General features: G+C 40.0%; 1 protein-coding gene across 1 annotated transcript; it reads right to left on the bottom strand.

The window, feature by feature from the left end:
• Positions 1 to 5,536: 5,536 nt before the first annotated feature.
• Positions 5,537 to 15,659, bottom strand: LOC143026323 (E3 ubiquitin-protein ligase MARCHF5-like). Its single transcript, XM_076186515.1, has 7 exons — positions 15,456 to 15,659; positions 13,587 to 13,674; positions 12,597 to 12,711; positions 12,184 to 12,314; positions 11,277 to 11,467; positions 9,039 to 9,198; positions 5,537 to 8,575 (listed from the first exon to the last, which is right to left on the bottom strand). The coding sequence occupies exons 1-7, from the start codon at positions 15,512 to 15,514 to the stop codon at positions 8,306 to 8,308; spliced, it is 1,014 nt and encodes a 337-aa protein (XP_076042630.1). The 5' UTR covers positions 15,515 to 15,659; the 3' UTR covers positions 5,537 to 8,305.
• Between the last annotated feature and the right edge of the window lie 2,425 nt (positions 15,660 to 18,084).

Consider the following 18,084-nt stretch of genomic DNA (forward strand, 5'->3'; position numbering starts at 1 on the left):
AGAGGTACCGGTAAAGCTGGTAAGGTGGTATCATCACCAGACTCCAAAGCATAAATGACAGCAGACCAAACAGGGTCTTCACGCTGGGCTTTGGCCAAATCCTTCAGGGAGAAGTTGTCAATTACCGTAACAGCAGCAACAGGGTTATTACGTGAAAGTGCATCAGCAACGTTGTTTGCACGCCCTGGGATATGTTTAAGGGTTGGATTGAATTCCTCAATCGTGAGGAACCATCTGGCTAGGCGGCCTGAAAGATTTTTGCCCTTGAAAAGCTGAGTGACAGCAGTGTGGTCCGTGTAGACTGTAATAGGATATCCAAAAATTATATCACGGAAATGCTTTAAAGCCCACACCACTGCTAGGGCTTCTAAATGAGTAACAGAGTAACGGGACTCTGGCTTATTAAGAATGCGACTAGCATATGCAATAACATGAGTGTATCTCCAATGCCTGTACCAGAAGCATCTGTACAAATAGTAAAGGGGAGACTATAATCTGGGAAGGCTAACACAGGCGCTTCAGTAAGGGCAAGCTTCAAGGAATCAAAACTTTCCTGATGAACATCACGCCACTGGAAGGAAGAGTCCTTCTTGAGGAGGCGAGTGAGAGGGGAAGCAATTGAAGCAAAGTCTTTAATGAATGCACGATAGTATCCTGCAAGTCCAAGGAAGGAACGTACATGTTCAACTGACTTCGGTATAGGGAAGTCCCTCACCGCCTTGATTTTATCACCTGTGGTGTGGATACCATGTTTGTCCACAACATGACCTAGGAATTGGATACTAGACTTGAAAAAGGAACACTTGGGTAAATTGAGTTTCAACCCAGCTTCAGCAAAACGTTGCAAGACCATGGACAACTTAGTAAAGTGGCTTTCCACATCTTTGGAAACTAAAATTAAATCATCCAGGTAAACAAAAAGTCCATCCCCCACTAAGCCATGAAAAATGGAGTTAACCAAGCGCTGGCAAGTCAAGGGAGCATTCCGCAAACCCATGGGGCAACGAAGCCATTCATAATGTCCACTGGGAGTCGAGAAGGCCGTGACTTTACGAGACTTCTCCTCCAGGGGTATCTGCCAAAAACCGGCTTTTAAATCTAAGGTGGTGAATACCGTATTACCAGTGCCAATGGACTGAAGAAGGTCGCTTAAGACAGGCAAAGGGTAATGGTCAGGAACAGTGACCTCGTTAACCCGCCTATAGTCAATAACTGGACGAAAAGATCCGTCTTTCTTAGGCACCAGGAGAAGAGGCGAGTTCCACTCCGAGTGGGACTCCTGTACAACGCCTTCACGCAATAAGTCGTCAACCAAGGATTGGGCTATAAGCCGACGAGAGTGAGGTAACCTGTAAGAGGGGACGTAAACAGGACGAGCACCTGGCTGAAGATCAATTCTATGAACCACACGATCTGTAACACCTAATGGATCACCAGGCAAAGCCAAAGCTTGACGGTGGGTGACTAACAGTTCAATGAGACGAGGCGTCTCACCAGGAAAATCAATCTCGCCTACAAATGTGGCAAACTCAGAAGCTAAGTGAGCAGGGTCACGTGTTGGAGGAGACTGTAGTACAGAAGCTGCTATGATAGGCGAGTCCTGGAAAGCAACAATGTCAACCACATCAAAGGAGCCTAAGTGGCTGCCAGGAGAGAGAGCAATAGGAACAGCCGTGACGTTTGTTACCATCGCCGTGGTAACATGACCCTCGCGAATAGTGGAGAGAGTTCCTTCTAATGCAAGGCGACGAATACGAACAGAGTCAGGCAGAGAGAGAACGTCAGACCCTATCGGGGCACCTGAAACGCGCACCGGAACTCGAACTGAACTTGAAGGTCCAATAAGATGCTCCCCTATAACAACAGCAGCACAAGGAAAAGTAGGGTTAAAGCGCTTAGAAGCTGGTGAGGGCAAATGTGCGGACTGATCAAGCACAGGAGAATCACAAACAGAAACTGGCCTATCTGATGCAGGGATAACAAAATTGCAGAAAGTCACTACACGGCGACTAGGAGAAATATCTATGCCATGAGCTGTAAGAGCATCAATACCCAAGAGACAGTCACACATAAGGGCAATACCAGAAACAACAACGAAAGTGACATGGAAAACAGTAGCTGGCGAGTAAAACTGTAAGGGAAGACAAACAGACCCAATAAAATGAAATGGAGAACCTTGCACAGAATGCAAATTATTACAAAAGGGAGATAAAGGAAGATTGTACAATTCCCGGAGAGCAAAATAAGCTTTTCTACTTATGAGACTACATTCTGTACCAGTATCTACAGTGACGGAAATAGGCGTATCCCTTGTAAGAAATTGGAAGGTAAGAAGATTACTAAGGGGATGATTTGAGACCGAACATTACTGGTCAAATCTTTGGGTTGTGAAACAAGCGCTGGTGAAAATGGGATTGACGAGGCTGATGAGAAGTCTCATCTCTAAGTTTCAAAACCTTGAAACATTGATCAGTCGAGTGTTTACAATGACCATGGATATGGCAGTAACTGAGTTTATCCTGTGGCTCTACTCTAGAAAGGTCATGCGTCATATTAGAAGAAACATTAGATACACTCCTGCGAACAGGGGACTGTCTTGACTTGTGTACCTGGCGCCTACGGCGGTAACAAAAATTGCTTGTATGACCAGACCTGTTACAAAAGGTACCCACTATCTAATACTGTATCATGGTGTAGGTGGGTTGAACGCGATATTTCGTGTAGGTGTATACAAATATAAGCATACAAATATAAGAAAATCGTACTCAACTTGGCATGGAATTAAAAGTGATTTGTGGTTGAAAAATATATTAATTGATCACTGGGAACCATTCAGTGTGTATGTATAAACTTTCCCACGCGCACATACTATCCAATACTCTATCATGGCGGAGGTGGGTTGAACGCGATATTTCGTGTAGGTGTATGTAATTCGAGCATACAAATATAAGAAAGTCGTACTCAACTTATATCTCTCTTGATAGCGTATTGGTTTACGTCACTGTAACTTTGTTACGGGTTAGCTGGGTTCGAATCCTCGGCTCGTCCACGTTTCAATTTCCAACGGATGCCTCCTTCGAGCGACTCTCAGTCTCGATTGCGATGGCATGGAATTAAAAGTGATTTGTGGTTGAAAAAGATATTAATTGATCACTGGGAACCATTCAGTGTGTATGCATATACTTTCCCAAACGCACATACTATCTAATACTCTCTCATGGCGGAGGTGGGTTGAACGCGATATTTCGTGTAGGTGTATGTAATTCGAGCATACAAATATAAGAAAGTCGTACTCAACTTATATCTCTCTTGATAGCGTATTGGTTTACGTCACTGTAACTTTGTTATGGGTTAGCTGGGTTCGAATCCTCGGCTCGTCCACGTTTCAATTTCCAACGGATGCCTCCTTCGAGCGACTCTCAGTCTCGATTGCGATGGCATGGAATTAAAAGTGATTTGTGGTTGAAAAAGATATATATATATATATATATATATATATATATATACATATATATATATATATATGTATATATATGAGTGGAAAAGGTGGTAGAGAAACGCGGGTTGGAGCGAGAACACTATATTCCTGACGTTTCGTCTACAAGCCTTCTTCAGAGTGACAGACAACATATGTACACAGTATGTATACTCTCCTTGCAGCTCACCTGGCTGGACATCTCAGAATGTCGCATGCTGATTGGCCCGATACTCCCTCCTCCATGACCAATCTGGCTGCTGCAAATGACAGATTATCAAATCCTTCTCTTTTGGTTGCTGACCTTTCTCTGTGTTATGCATGCAGACTCAACCAGCCTTCTCATTTTCCTTTCTAGCCCAGTACCATTTGCAAAGGAAGCAAGAGCCATGACCAACACACTAGCTAAAGCAGGCATCCAAATAGCATACAAATCCGGGTGTGTGTGTGTGTGTGTATTTATGTATGTATACACATGTACCGTAGTACTGGCTGCATAGTTATATGCAGTCAGTAATTTTAGGGGCATGAATGTAATGGTACCCCTACTGACCCCAATTTATAGTTTTTGTTATCCCCTGTTCTTGCCTCGAATGAGAAAAATGAAAGACAAAAAGAGAGACAGAAACAATGAAATATACAATATCCCTAATTGAATGCTATAAATAGCAAAGCACTGCACTACTAGATTACAATAAAAATAGGATCAGTTTAGAATAGGGGCATAACTTCATAAGTATTCAAAACATTAATACATACATACATACATATACTGAGGCTTTTTCCCCTTTACCTGGGAGGTAGCCAAAAAGAAAAAGGCATAAAATCATTCCCACCCATTCCATCCCTGAATACACTCCACACCCCTCCACCCTCCCTCCCATCTGAGCACCTCCTGAATGACGGGTCATCCCTGCACCTTGTCTAGTGCCCTGGGTCAGAAGCAGTGTTGCAAGACACAGCTTCTCCACATCCATAACTTCATAAGTATTCAAAATGTTAATAAACAGATATTAAAGAATAGTACTAAATAGTACATACATTCATATACATGTGCACAAAAAATTAGAGTGGAAAAAGTATGGGAATATAGGGAAAAAATCATCAAAGCATGTGTAAAACCAGTAGGGCAGAGTAATACTTTGTGACCTCCCGTCCGATAGCTGGTGAGAGACTGAAGCAGAGTGAATGTTTTGAGAAGATGTCAAGACTGGCTGCCCCGCTCTGTTTAGTATATGTTCACTTCCCAGCTCAGACCTACCTATTTTTGCCTCCTAGGCATGCGCGGCTCACCCCTGTGCTAAACTGGAACCAAAAACTGAAATGATCAATTATTGCTAGTTTGGAACCAAAAGTATCAGCAACTCAATGAATTGATAACTGATAACCTGATATTGTTATCGCGATAACGCCCACCTTTTTACTCTCATCTGTACCACATCCATGCACAATAAAAGACCCAAACCTTAGGGTTCTGGTTGGTAAACTCCTCCCAGACTGTCTTATGCCTTTACTCTTTTTAGGAATGTCCCCTTTGGGGCTACAGAGAATAGGATGCCTAATCCTGTTTTTGTTGGCATTTATATTCAGAGAAGTGGTACAGGGCAGTATTAAGGGTGGGGGGACAGCACAACAGAGGGACAGTTGCAATATAATAAAGTGTCATTTCTCAAGAGATGTCCTCTATTACATAATGATGTGTGGCTCTGGTCCATAGGGGTGCCCCATAAAGTATCAGCTGCATGCTCCTGAGCAGATTTTAACCTCACAATATTATGCAACCAATAACCTAGACAATTACCTATTACTTACTAGCTGATGGTAAAGTTCAGTAAAAATACACAAAAATGCACCAAATTTTTTTTCCCTAGAGGTCTAAGGGAAGGGTAGAGGACTGTTACATGCATGATTACATTTATTGGAATTTGAAGCGAGTAATTATTACATTATTGTACAGAACTAAAGTATTTTAAAACTACTATGGAAGTAAATGTAATTTTTTCATTATTCTCTTTATCAAATGATCATAAATTAAAGCTTAGGTTAAGCAAAGCCATGAAAGTATATTCGCAATATTTAATCAAGTGCACAACATTAGGACTCACACTGAGCGCCCTCTTTCCTTAGAGGGATAACAAGTGCAGGCCAAGTATTACACACGATTACAGTAGTCACTTCTGCGGGTATCTTTGCCTCTGACAATGTATAGCACATAAAACAAGAACTCATTAAGTCCTTTGTCTACATTCTTCCAAAACAATGAAAATATGTAGACTGGGGCATAATTTTTTTCCTTCTGGTTTTAAAAACTAACTTCAATACTTGGTTGGTAAGCAGAGTTTAAATCTTGTCAGTCCAAACACCTACATCAGGACACTTTGCAATACAAGGATATATATCATAGCATTAAGGAAAGCCCACATAACATAGTTCATAATTTCATAGTATCAAATGGATGGGATAAAATATAATTACCATACATGCCGGCATATATATCGACACAAGAAAAAAGAGAAAAAAAAAGAAAAAAGAAAAAAAAAAAAGTGTGGGAGGGGGGAGGTTTGACCTGAATGCCAAGTACAAAATATGTAACAAGCTGAACAACCTGCATCACTTGTTACACAACACTCACCATAACTTGGAGTCCACTACAATTACTTCCTGCAGAATCTCATGTCTAGCTGTATCACTTCTGACCTGATCAGTGTGGCAAAGATGGATAACACATGCTCCATTACCACGAGGTGCTTAAGTGTTAAATGGTTTTTAATGCGTATGAAGCGGGTGTATGGTCTGACTCGGCCACCCCTCCCCCAACATTATAAAGGAGAAATTGCCCTTGGCATGTACCTATGAATCTCTTGTTTGGCAACCATTACAATATTTAGTATTAATCAATGGCAGCTCCTTGAGGGACGAAATAGGACGAGAGGGCATCAAGTATGTATGACATATTGTCATTACACACAACATTCCAGGGAGCTACAACTATTGTATCCTTAGAGATCACAACATGGGAAACAATGTGCAAGTTGACCCTGTTGTATACGTCTGAAGTCTCCCCTCCCCCCATCTCATCCTGCCAAGCTGCCAATGATATTGGTTTACACAACACAGCATTTTGGTAGTACAAAATGTTGGTACAACAGCTCAACAAACTTGCCATTTGCTAGATGATTAGCAGTACGCCACTTGCCATAACTTTCACAGTCCACTAGTTATTTGCTACTGAAATTCATTGTTGATGTATGTTTTTGAGGGATTATATGTAGAGGTGAATGAAGGACACAATTCTTGGTCCAAGTTAATTCCTTCACCCACATTTACATACTTGGCACAATGTATCAACAGATAATAACTATGGTTTACACAGCACAGCATTATGGTAATAGAAAAGTTTGGTACAACAGCCCCACAAAACTGCCATTAGCATCAGCCGATTGGTTTGCCAATGGTGTCATCAAGCAGTCAGCTGTTGTCCATTACACAAGATAAGAACTATCCTTCTACCACTAGGAGCTGTGCAGTAACTACTGTACAGACTTGTCTCTTCCACCAGGTGTTATCAAAGATACAATAAATAATGTGACCAATATTACTGGGTCTTGCAAACTTTGGCTGAACTGGCTACCTCCTTTATAAAGGGAAAGAAGCCTTTAATTTATATAGAATAGGCTCTAATAATGTGCTAGAAAACACATACAAATTCTTGGCCTCTTGATGGAATCAATGCTGCTTTAACCTGGGAGTCAACGTATCTGGCAAGTATTGGCCTAAAATTGAATTACACCTCCGAATTTTATGAGTCGACTTGTACATCGGCATATACAGTACCTAACCTTTTCTGTTGCACTAAGGAAAGTCTAGTAACAAAAAGCACTTGAATCTTTTTTCCCAATTTTACAAAACATGGCAGCATTAAGGAAAAGGAAAAGAAAAAAATCTTAATAGTATTTTGATTCAGAAATACATAATATGCACAAACAAGGATGAAGAGTGAGACACCATAACCCAAAACAATGAATGCTGTGTTTCTCTTCATGGTATAACCTTCTCCAGCCTGATCACTTTTATAGGTCCTTGTACGTTTTCAGGGAATAAAGTAAAATGGCAACAATTGTTTTCATAATGAAAAAAAGTTAAGTCAATAGTGCACTTAATTGTATGTTATCCCTGTATTAAAACCTTACAGAATTGTGTGCATTCTTAAGTCTAATAGGTCAGGTCAATTAGTTTTCCACCTCTGCAAGGAATCCTGCCCATTAAACTAGGACTGCTTAGGTTACATTATGACTTTCCACTAGGTTATAAATGTGGTGAATTTATTTCATTTTATTCATTTACTATTATTTTTTTTTTACTGGCAACACAACCATTTTTTTCTTTTTTATAAATCAAGTCTGATATTCAAAAAAGAGGATACCTATTTTTTAAGGACTATATCATCACTTTACTTTCCATATACAATATTTTGCAACCAATTTCCAAAGTTACTTCAGACTGAGGGGGGAGGGGGAATTTCCAATATATATTTCGAAAAGCTTTTCAATAATTTCAAGTTTGGGGTTAAACTTTGGCAGTTCTGCCAATATATCACATACAAGTCTTGCTTCACTTTGTTACATTTCTTCATTCCCACCTTTTAGAACTGATAGGTTAAAACAATCACAAGGCAATGAAAAGGTTCATCACATAGAATTTTTGCTACATGATTGTCACTGTCTTCTATCCGCCAGTCCAAGTATACATTAGGCAGGAAACTTCAAACCAACAATGTCCAATGCACTAGCAATGTTCCCACTCGTAACAACACCATTCTTACTACCTTCACTACTCCTCCGTTCTTTCTGGATTCGACGATGCAGAAGGTTCAGTTGGGGTTGTAGATGTATTTGTTGTTGTTTCTGAAGTTGTGATTGAGGAGGAAGTTGCAGTTGTACTAGTGGTGGTAGAGTCAGTTTGGGTGGTACTATTGTTGGAAGGAGTGGTTGGGGATTCTTGGGGATAATCTACTATTTTCCTTCGGCTCTGCATGACATGTTGTTGTTGTTTGTAGTACACTTTGAAAAGACCTTTCACCAACAGAAATGCACCTCCACCCTAAAACATGGGATAAAATTAAATCAATTATCTTTCAGAAGTGCCTGCATGCATCTATATATATATTTTTTATTTCTTTTACCTAGTATTACTAGCTGAAGTATCAAACTATTCCCTTGCAATTCAAAGACTACGGAGACAAAGATATGACAGCTTGAAAACCAAATGAAAATGACAGAAATTATAAGGCACATTTCTAACAGGACTAACAAATGGTGCTAGAGAATATACGAGAAATACAAATAGAAAACAATACTTGAATAACATTTTCTATGACAAGTGATTTGATTTAATGCCACAAAATCCTGCTTTCAGAGAGAGCTAGAATAGTGTCTCCTAATAGCAGACTTTTCAAAGCAAGAAATCTATAGTAGTATGCCCTTTTTGTAAACTCGCTCTGCTATGCAGCCCTGAACTGCTTCCACTCCTATCATCAAACAATGATTAGACTGATAAAACTCACCAATAACGTTCTGGTGAGGTTGTCCTGAACTGCCGGAAAAAAGAGTCGCCCTGTAATTGAAGACAAGGTAGGGAGAGAAAGAGCACCGCACAGGACACGTGTGGCGCATTGTGGGTCGCTGATGACTGCTGTTGTGCTCACACCGCTCACCTGCTCATACCTGAAAACAAAGCTTCAAATTACTAAAAATACAGCAACCACTCTTTAAACACGAGATTGAGACTTCATAAGAGCATTCAAGAAACAGTTCCTAATGTGGCTTCATGTTACCAAGCAGTCAATACTCCAAGTACAAGAAATCTATATATAAAGGGGATATATACCCTTAACCAATTTCATGTATTGAAACAAGACTGGTACTACAGTTGCTTGAGGAATAAATTTGGTTCTGTACATTATTTCATGTTTCTTCACCATACAGTGCTACCAGCACAATCACCCCTTCATACAATCTCCTCTTAGAATCCTTTCCCAAATATGTATTTCTCATTACAGTTTTTACTCTCTCAAGGTATTTACTTGCTTTTCTCAATCTACATTCTACCTCCACTCCTCCCTTTCCCACCACATGTGCCCCCAAGTATATAAAGCTATCCACTTCCTCCAGCCTCTCCCCCTTATACTCACTTCCAATTTGCTGCCATCCTCTCCCCTTGCACATCTCATCACCTTACTTTTATCCACACTTATCTTCAACCTCCTCCTTTCCCACACCTCCCCAAACTCCATCATTAACTTTCTTAATCCCTTTTATAAAGTGGATTATTTGTTTCATGGTTGGCAGTAGCTAGTAAACTTGCACATGATCTCTAAAAGACTAGTCTTTTGACAAACATTCTCCATCCTTTATTCAAACCACAACAACTAAATTTTGAACACATACTTTAACTACACCTCATAACCAATACAACTGAACCTCACTACTTGCTGATCAGCAACTATACATGTCTAGCCTCTCTTAAAGAAGAGAGGCTAGAGGAAGTGGATTGTATTTAGGGTAATGTATAGCAGGGAAAGTAGTACAGGTTAAGGTTTCTAGGGATGGACAGAAAAATACTATAGAAAGGGGTGTTGTGCCTATGACAATGAAACACCTATGTGACATGAGCATGTACAAGTGAATCTAAGTCCAGTAGCTCATTCTCTGAAAAAATTGTGATATCTGTGCATAAAGGGGGTGGGGGCATGGGGGGAGCACATATTTTCTATCTATACAGTAAGTCCTCGTTATACAGTACATATGTGTTCCTGAAAACCTTACCGCAAATTGAAATTACCGTATACCGAACCCACTATAACATGTAATAATAGGATATGGCAGACGTACCTTCTCCCTGCTCTTTCTTCTTCAAAATATCTGGCGGATACAGAGTCTGTGAATTTTTCTTACCATAAATAGAATCGAGGGTAGTAATTACCAAATACCGTAACTGTGAATTTACCAGATAAAGAATTACCATATGAGGAGGACTCACTGTATCAATTTATCAAATAATTTTTCCCCTCACGAGGGAAGTAATCAAGTCAAAAGGCAAGTACCCACTCCCACCCATTCCATTTCCCTCCACCACCCTTTCCTCCCCCTAATCTTAGGGTGATGGATGGGAGTGAAATGGGTGGGGTATTCCCTGTCTGGGATACTGGCTACATGTTACTGTGTAGTAGCGGTAGGGATTATATGGGGCACCCGTACAGACCTGAGCCACATATAATTTTGTCATGTTAGAGGATAAAGAAACGATGCTACTTAATTGTACTGTGACTGTCCCTACATTATGCTGCCCACCCCACCCTCTTAATACTGTCCTGTACCACTTCTTTATGCATGTATTTCCATTTTTGCCTGTCATCTATGAAAAAAAAAAAAAAAAAAAATCTATATATATATATATATATATACGGACACAGTTTCCCACTTGGGTCATAAAGGCAGCTTAAACAGGATGGAATGATGAAACTAGGCATCCTCTAATCTCTGTAATCCTAGGGAGTACATTCCTACAAAAAGTCAAGATAAGAGGGTCTGGGAGGGTGTTAAAAAAAAAAAAGTAAAAAAAGAAAAAAAAAATAATAATAATAATAATAATAATAATAAAAAAAATAAAAAAAAAAATAAATTAAGGTCTGGGCCACATATCTGCAGTTTTACATTATTTGTAGCCCCTACATTTCCCTAACCTTGCAAATAGCAGACTTCACATGTACATAAGCCCTCTCCATGTAGATACACATACATACCTGAAAGCAGGAAGAAGGTATTTAAGAAAGGGAAGACGTTGTACAGATGCCCGAATGAGTCGAAGAACTTTATCCTCCCAGCGTACCATTTTTCCGAGAAGAAGAAAGATTGGGATTGTGGGCAGCCCAACCAGAAGCACCAGTGGGTCTGCTTGTTCCATCAGGGTCATGCCCTCTTGATAACCTACCACCTGTGCCAGAGGAAAAAGAAAAAAATAATTGAAAACACAGATAAACTCTTGTAGAGAAGAACTGCTGTCATCAGTTCAGCCATGATGAGTACTTGATCTAAATGGATGGCTAGGATCCCGATCAATCTATTACTCCTATTCTCTCTTGCAGAAGATCTGCAGCCTTCACATAACCAGCAACTGCCTCAATAGGCTAGCTGCAGCATCCACCTGCACTGAGTGCCACAATAATGAAGAAAATCAATTAATTGTTGTTGTAAGTTTCACTATGTAGAAAACACACAGCCCCACAGTGGCTATCAAAGGTTCTTAGAACCTCCCACAGATCTCTATGCGAAGAAAATCTGGAATACTGCCTGTGTTGTATTAATGTATTTACCTAGTTGTATACAGAGGAGGGGAGCTATGCTTGTCTTTGTATCTCTCCGCATCAAATTTTATCTTAAAATCTTGTATAGTGTTTGCACATAATGTTTTGTTGTCTAATTTGTTCCATGTATTTATCACTCTGTGTGGGAAACTGCCTGTGTTGTATTAATGTGGGACTGTTTCTATGTCACCGGGTGAAAGTAGTAGGAAGAGGAGAGAAGTCATGTTGTCAGCTCCCCTTGTGCAAGTGTAATAAATACAGTTGAAATTAATAAAGTCCTTGGAGTCAAGCAAAGCACAAACATATAACTCTTTCTACTTAAATGTTAAAATTCCCCTGAATTTACCTGCATTATGGTGATTGCACCATATGTAACTGCACTCCAGTATATTGAGCCAACGACCACACCAGCAGCCACAAACGGGCAAACTAGGTATATAAATGCATCAACTCTGTCAAGAAAGAGCATCAGCTGACCTGGAAACAGAGAATTACAATGCAGAAATTGAACACATGAGGAAGTAACCAATTATCTATAGCAAATAAACATATGGGAACAAAGATGTATCAAATGTTTACTTCAGTTATAATTTACAGCAAAAGTTCTTTCATGATCTTTGAAGATTACACTCTCAAATGGACCAACATAAGGTATTGGCTAATATTCAGATGATACAAAGCAAATATCAGAGAGAATTGTCTCCCTGGTGTCCATCTTCGAGGTAAAATTACTGAAGCTACATAACAAACAATTCTTACCCATGTTAGGGAAGGCAATGAGGTACTGCACACCACATTGAGGACAATTGACTTTGACTGTGGAATTGCCCTTCTGTTTTTCATCAACCCATCGCTGCAGACATGACTGATGCACCTGTGTGAACATAAGCTTTGAATGACATACATGTACAGAAAAAATTCATTTTAATGAGAGAGAGAGAGAGAGAAGGAGAAGGAGAGGAGAAGGAGAGGAGAAGGAGAGGGGAGAGAGAGGAGGAGGAGAGGAGAAGGAGAGAGAGGAGAAGGAGAAGGAGAAGGAGCAGGAGAAGGAGAGAGAGAGAGGGAGAAGGAGAGAGAGAGAGAGAGAGGGAGAAGGAGAGAGAGAGAGAGAGAGAGAGAGAGAGAGAGAGAGAGAGAGAGAGAGAGAGAGAGAGAGAGAGAGAGAGAGAGAGAGAGAGAGAGAGAGAGAGAGAGAGAGAGAGAGAGAGAGAGAGAGAGGGAGGGAGGGAGGGATGGAGGGAGGGAGGGAGAGGGAGGGAGAAGAGAGAGAGAGGGAGAAGGAGAGAGAGGGAGAAGGAGAGAGAGGGAGAAGGAGAGAGAGGGAGAAGGAGAGAGAGGGAGAAGGAGAGAGAGGGAGAAGGAGAGAGAGGGAGAAGGAGAGAGAGGGAGAAGGAGAGAGAGGGAGAAGGAGAGAGAGGGAGAAGGAGAGAGAGAGGGAGAATGAGAGAGAGAGAGAGGGAGGAGAGAGAGAGGGAGAGGGAGGAGAGAGAGAGGAAGAGGGAGGAGAGAGGGAGGAGAGAGAGGGAGGAGAGAGAGGGGGAGGGAGAGGAGAGAGGGAAGAAAGAGGGAGGAGAGAGAGGGAAGAAAGAGGGAAGAGAGAGAGAGAGGGGAGAGAGGGAGGGAGGGAGGGAGGGAGAGAGAGGGAGAGAGAGAGAGAGAGTGGGGAAGAGAGAGCGAGAGAGAGAGAGAGAGAGAAGGAGGCTCATTTTCACAACTAAATTTTATCATCATTTGAGGATGCTGACTTACCCATTTAGTAGTTCCTCTGCATTTGCACGGCTTGACCCAGGGAGCTGTTTCATCATCTGCATCACTGGCATAACAAACCCAGCAATACCTGAAGGCAATTATTAATTTTATCAACACCTGACCTTTGGTTAGAAGAATGATTCACAGAATGTAATAATTAAATGTAAAACGATATATGTATTAAAAAGAAAAGTTATCACTAGCCTTCCAAGGCATTAAAAATTTCAAATTCAAAATGGCATCAAATTGCATTATTTTTTCATTCCTTATACACTTGTCCATACAACTGTAAAACTATTAATAATAACATCGCTGATGATAATAATAGAAATTATAATGATTACCATAATCATAAATTCATGATTACCATAAGAAGAGCTAAGAGATGGAGGAAAGGGTGATGGATGGGGGTGGAATAGACATGAGTGAAATGGGTGGGAGCGATGAGAGAGTACAAAACTCACTGCAGGGCACAGTATTATTTTAGTTGCGCACACCTACATGATATAGCATTAGAAAATTAAAACATAGTATGCAATTTTTCTTGGCAGATATAAATAACAAAAACCTTGCTACATGCATATCTACTAATGAACATAGTTGCTAGGATACAGTACAGATGCCATGCTGTCATCTGTCCAGTCCAGTCACTGTCAGCTAGACAATGGCTTTCACGTTGTGGGCCACGTATTCTCCAGCTTCAGGTGATGTTAATAAGTTCTATTACAAAGACAAAAGGGCTTCCTTGGACGATATGAGAGAACAAGGGGTTCTTCCATCGTCTGTTAATTGCCCTAGTTACAATAATAATCAGGCTGTCAGCATCTGTGATAAGAACAACCTGAATGATCTTTAGAATTTGAGGTATCAAGTTACTAAATATAGGTTAGGTTAAGTAGGTTAGGTCAGAATAGACGAATTTATCATCCTTTCATTTCTTTGACCTCGGCATCTCAAAACAAACATGGCGTATCATTCAACTGCTGTAACTTTGTTCATTAGTAAATTGGTTTTGACAACTTTTTTGTTATTGATTTCTGCCAAGAAAATCATATATGTTGATGTATTTTTATTTCCAAATTAATAATCCGTCTTCTATTGCTATATCACATAGTTATAGGTGTGCCCAAATAAAAACTTACCCAGGGCAGCCTCAAACTCCATACCAGACCAGATTGACTTCCAAAGAGGAGATTCTTGGTCTGAAGGTTGCAGTGGACCACTAAATGCTATGAGGAAGGCCCTCTAAATCTTACTAAGTAAACTAAGTCTTCTAATCTAACAATATTTAGTTAATTCTTTCAAGTCAGGTATAGAAGAGGCATTTCTCTTTGCTAATACTGACAATGTCAATCAGGAGTACTACCAAGTCTATCAGGTTGTTGCCGACTTGACCTGATGAGGGTTCGAGTCAAGAGTGGCAACCAATGAATTACGCTTGAATATCTCCAATGAATTATACATCTATCTCCACCATCAGTTTGCTCAGTACTTATCAAATACAATTGGTCTCTGCTTGTAACTATATAGTATATCAGGTTTTAGTGAGGAATATCCAAACAGGATGCAGAGGGCGTAACCCATGGCAATGAAGCATAAATTTCTGAACTAGACCAAATACACCTAAAATACCATTACCATACCAAGTATATGGACAAGTTAAAATGTCAATTCTATGATCTTAATACACACTATGTTAATACATTCATACAACGTATTATGCAAACATCAAGCCTATGTTCATTACATTGTAATAACAAGTTCTTATAAATACGCATATGTAAAAAATTGACAACTTTCTGCCTTTCAAGACGACAATCCATGATTTTCGGACTTTCATTTTTTCTATTTTTTTTTTTCTTGACTTACTTCTCCTCATTGGCCGCACTGGCACTGGGCACCTGCGTCTGTTTACCATCAACCTCCATGGCCAATCCAAATTTTGTTTCGTCCCGTCATTTAAATCCAATAGAGTCGATGCAGATGCCAAAGTATCAATTTCCTCTTCTTGCTGATTACGTTCAGTTTGTTTTGGTTGTTGACGTGCCCGCAGCGCCACCTAGTTGCATGAAGGAAAACAAAAGAAATACGAACTTATAGTTAGCATTAAAACAACAAAGTTCTAATCACAGAATTCATTATAAGTTTTTAAACCAACATATTCGTGCAAGAAATAATGCTGGTTTAAATTGATCATCGGATTGCATGTAGACGTAAACAAAGAAATGAGAGAATGGTTGCAATACTTTCAGGGAGGGTGGGGTGACAATGGAAAAAGACATAGACTATATACCCGCATCTATTTTCCATTTAATCTAGTTTTCATTAAATGTTTAGCAGCATTAAGGAGACCCTCATATCATACAAAGAAAAATAGAATACTACCAACTTAGAGAATTACAATATTTCTACAGTCAAAATAATATTCGCAGTCTTGAAATATTACGCAATAGCGTAGACAAGGTTCATTTCATAGTGGGTGGGGGGCCGCACTTTTCCATAGGGGGGCATATATACCGTTTGACGTTCGACTACAGCCATTTTTTCACTTAACATTCTCTTCCTTAACTTAAGCTAAACGTCCCAGCGGAATGGTTTGATTTGGGGGCAGTGTATTGTTAAAGTAAAAAAGAAAGAAACACAAGTTGAATATAATTATTCAAACAATGAGGCATACAGACAGCAACAGTGAAATGCGCATCTCCAATTAGCTGTATTTTTCTTTTGTTATGCGATTTTGCAAATATAGACACAAAACGTTCCATGTCAATATTTTTTCGTTCTGTTTAGGCGAAATAATGCCAAATGATGAGAGTCTGCTGTCATGTGTTATAGTTGGTAGCAGTACCAATGCTATATTAATTTGTATAAACAAGTCTGGAAATGTCTTTTTATATGGATTCATGAGTATTGGAAGTTCCCTAACTGACTAATCTATCAGTAAAAAATAAACAGATTAATTTTCAGCTGGGATGTAACAGTTACTAAACCATAAAGACAAGAATTTAATTTGATAAGGAACATCTTACCAAAGTGTCATCCACAAACGACAACTGGCTTATCACTAATTTCTCTCAACTTTCACTTACCAACTCCAACCCTCGCCCCTCCCCTTACTTTTGCCTCCCTTACCACGCCATCCATACACACGCTAAACAACCATGGTGACATTACAGAGCCCTGGCGCACCCCACTATCACTTCATACCACTCAATTTCTCCTCACCCTATTCTCAAACCTTACTACTTAGGCCTACGTAAAAACTTTAGACTGCCCCTAACAGACTTCCCCCTACCCCATTCATCAGAGGCAGATCCAGACTTTTTTTGAGGGGGGGGGGGCTGAACTATTTATGAGTAAGTGGGAAGCGACCGGAATCAGCTGGGGAACAATTTTAGACGCATTTTGAAGCTATTTGCAAAGGTATATTGAGGAAATGGTTAATAAATTAGATTGCAATGGTAAAAAAAATTATACACACGCACATACATGGCTCTTCCTGAAAAGTAGAATACAAGTATGGCTAAAAATAAAAATGACACTTCAAGTTTTTCCATCCCTCTTTCCCAGCGTTGCGCTACAGCATCGTACGAGATCACCTCGACCAATCAGCATTCATTGCCATCGTGACGCCATCGTACGATGCTCTATCTAGCTAAAACCGACGAAAGCCAATTGCGCTCCAACACCACCATGACGCTGTCATATGAATACTTACAGGTCCGGTTTGGCCTTCGGACAGTGTCAATTAAATCCAAAATACGTTAGATATATATTAAAAAGGAGGGTCGGTTAAAAACAAAAACAAAAAACGAGCAAATAGTTCTCTGACAATGGGATGTCAAAGGCAAAAATTGGGTGGGGGCCTTCAGCCCCTTCAGCCCCTTCAGCCCCCCCTGGATCCGTCAGTGCCATTCATCTACAATACACTTCATAAAACCTTTCTGTCAACACTGCCATGCGCTTCCCAATCCATGAACATTTAAAAATATCCTTGCGCTTTGGGAAAAATGGACCGAGTTGGGCAAGAGTCAGGTATATGGGGGAGCCAGCTAAGCATATTTGTAATGTATTATACCATTACAGAGAGGAATGCTCAGGAATACCATATGGGCACGTTAGGCGGCGATCGCATTGTATATAAATGCTGTGGATGTGTCAAAAAGAAAAATTGTAAATCTCACTCCTCTTGAACAGGAAATAGAGAACATATCAGTAGACCTAATTTTCATCGACCTAAAGATGGTAGGAATACCTAGATTATATGATATCCTTTAAAATTGTAACCACTGAACAAGGGCTAGATAAGCCAGATGACAAATCAGAAAAAATGGAAATTAAGGAGACAATTGATAATTACGAACCTACTAATAGGAAAATCATTTATACATGTTGGCAGTAAAAACGGCTAATATGGATGAGAAAAGCCATAGTAAGAGATTACAAAGCATAAGACACAAGGTTGCTTGATAGTGGACTTTGATGTCTAAGACTAATT

This window comes from Oratosquilla oratoria, chromosome 6 (assembly GCF_046742065.1).
Source record: "Oratosquilla oratoria isolate Oo_2021 chromosome 6, ASM4674206v1, whole genome shotgun sequence".
NCBI classification, from domain to species: domain Eukaryota; kingdom Metazoa; phylum Arthropoda; class Malacostraca; order Stomatopoda; family Squillidae; genus Oratosquilla; species Oratosquilla oratoria.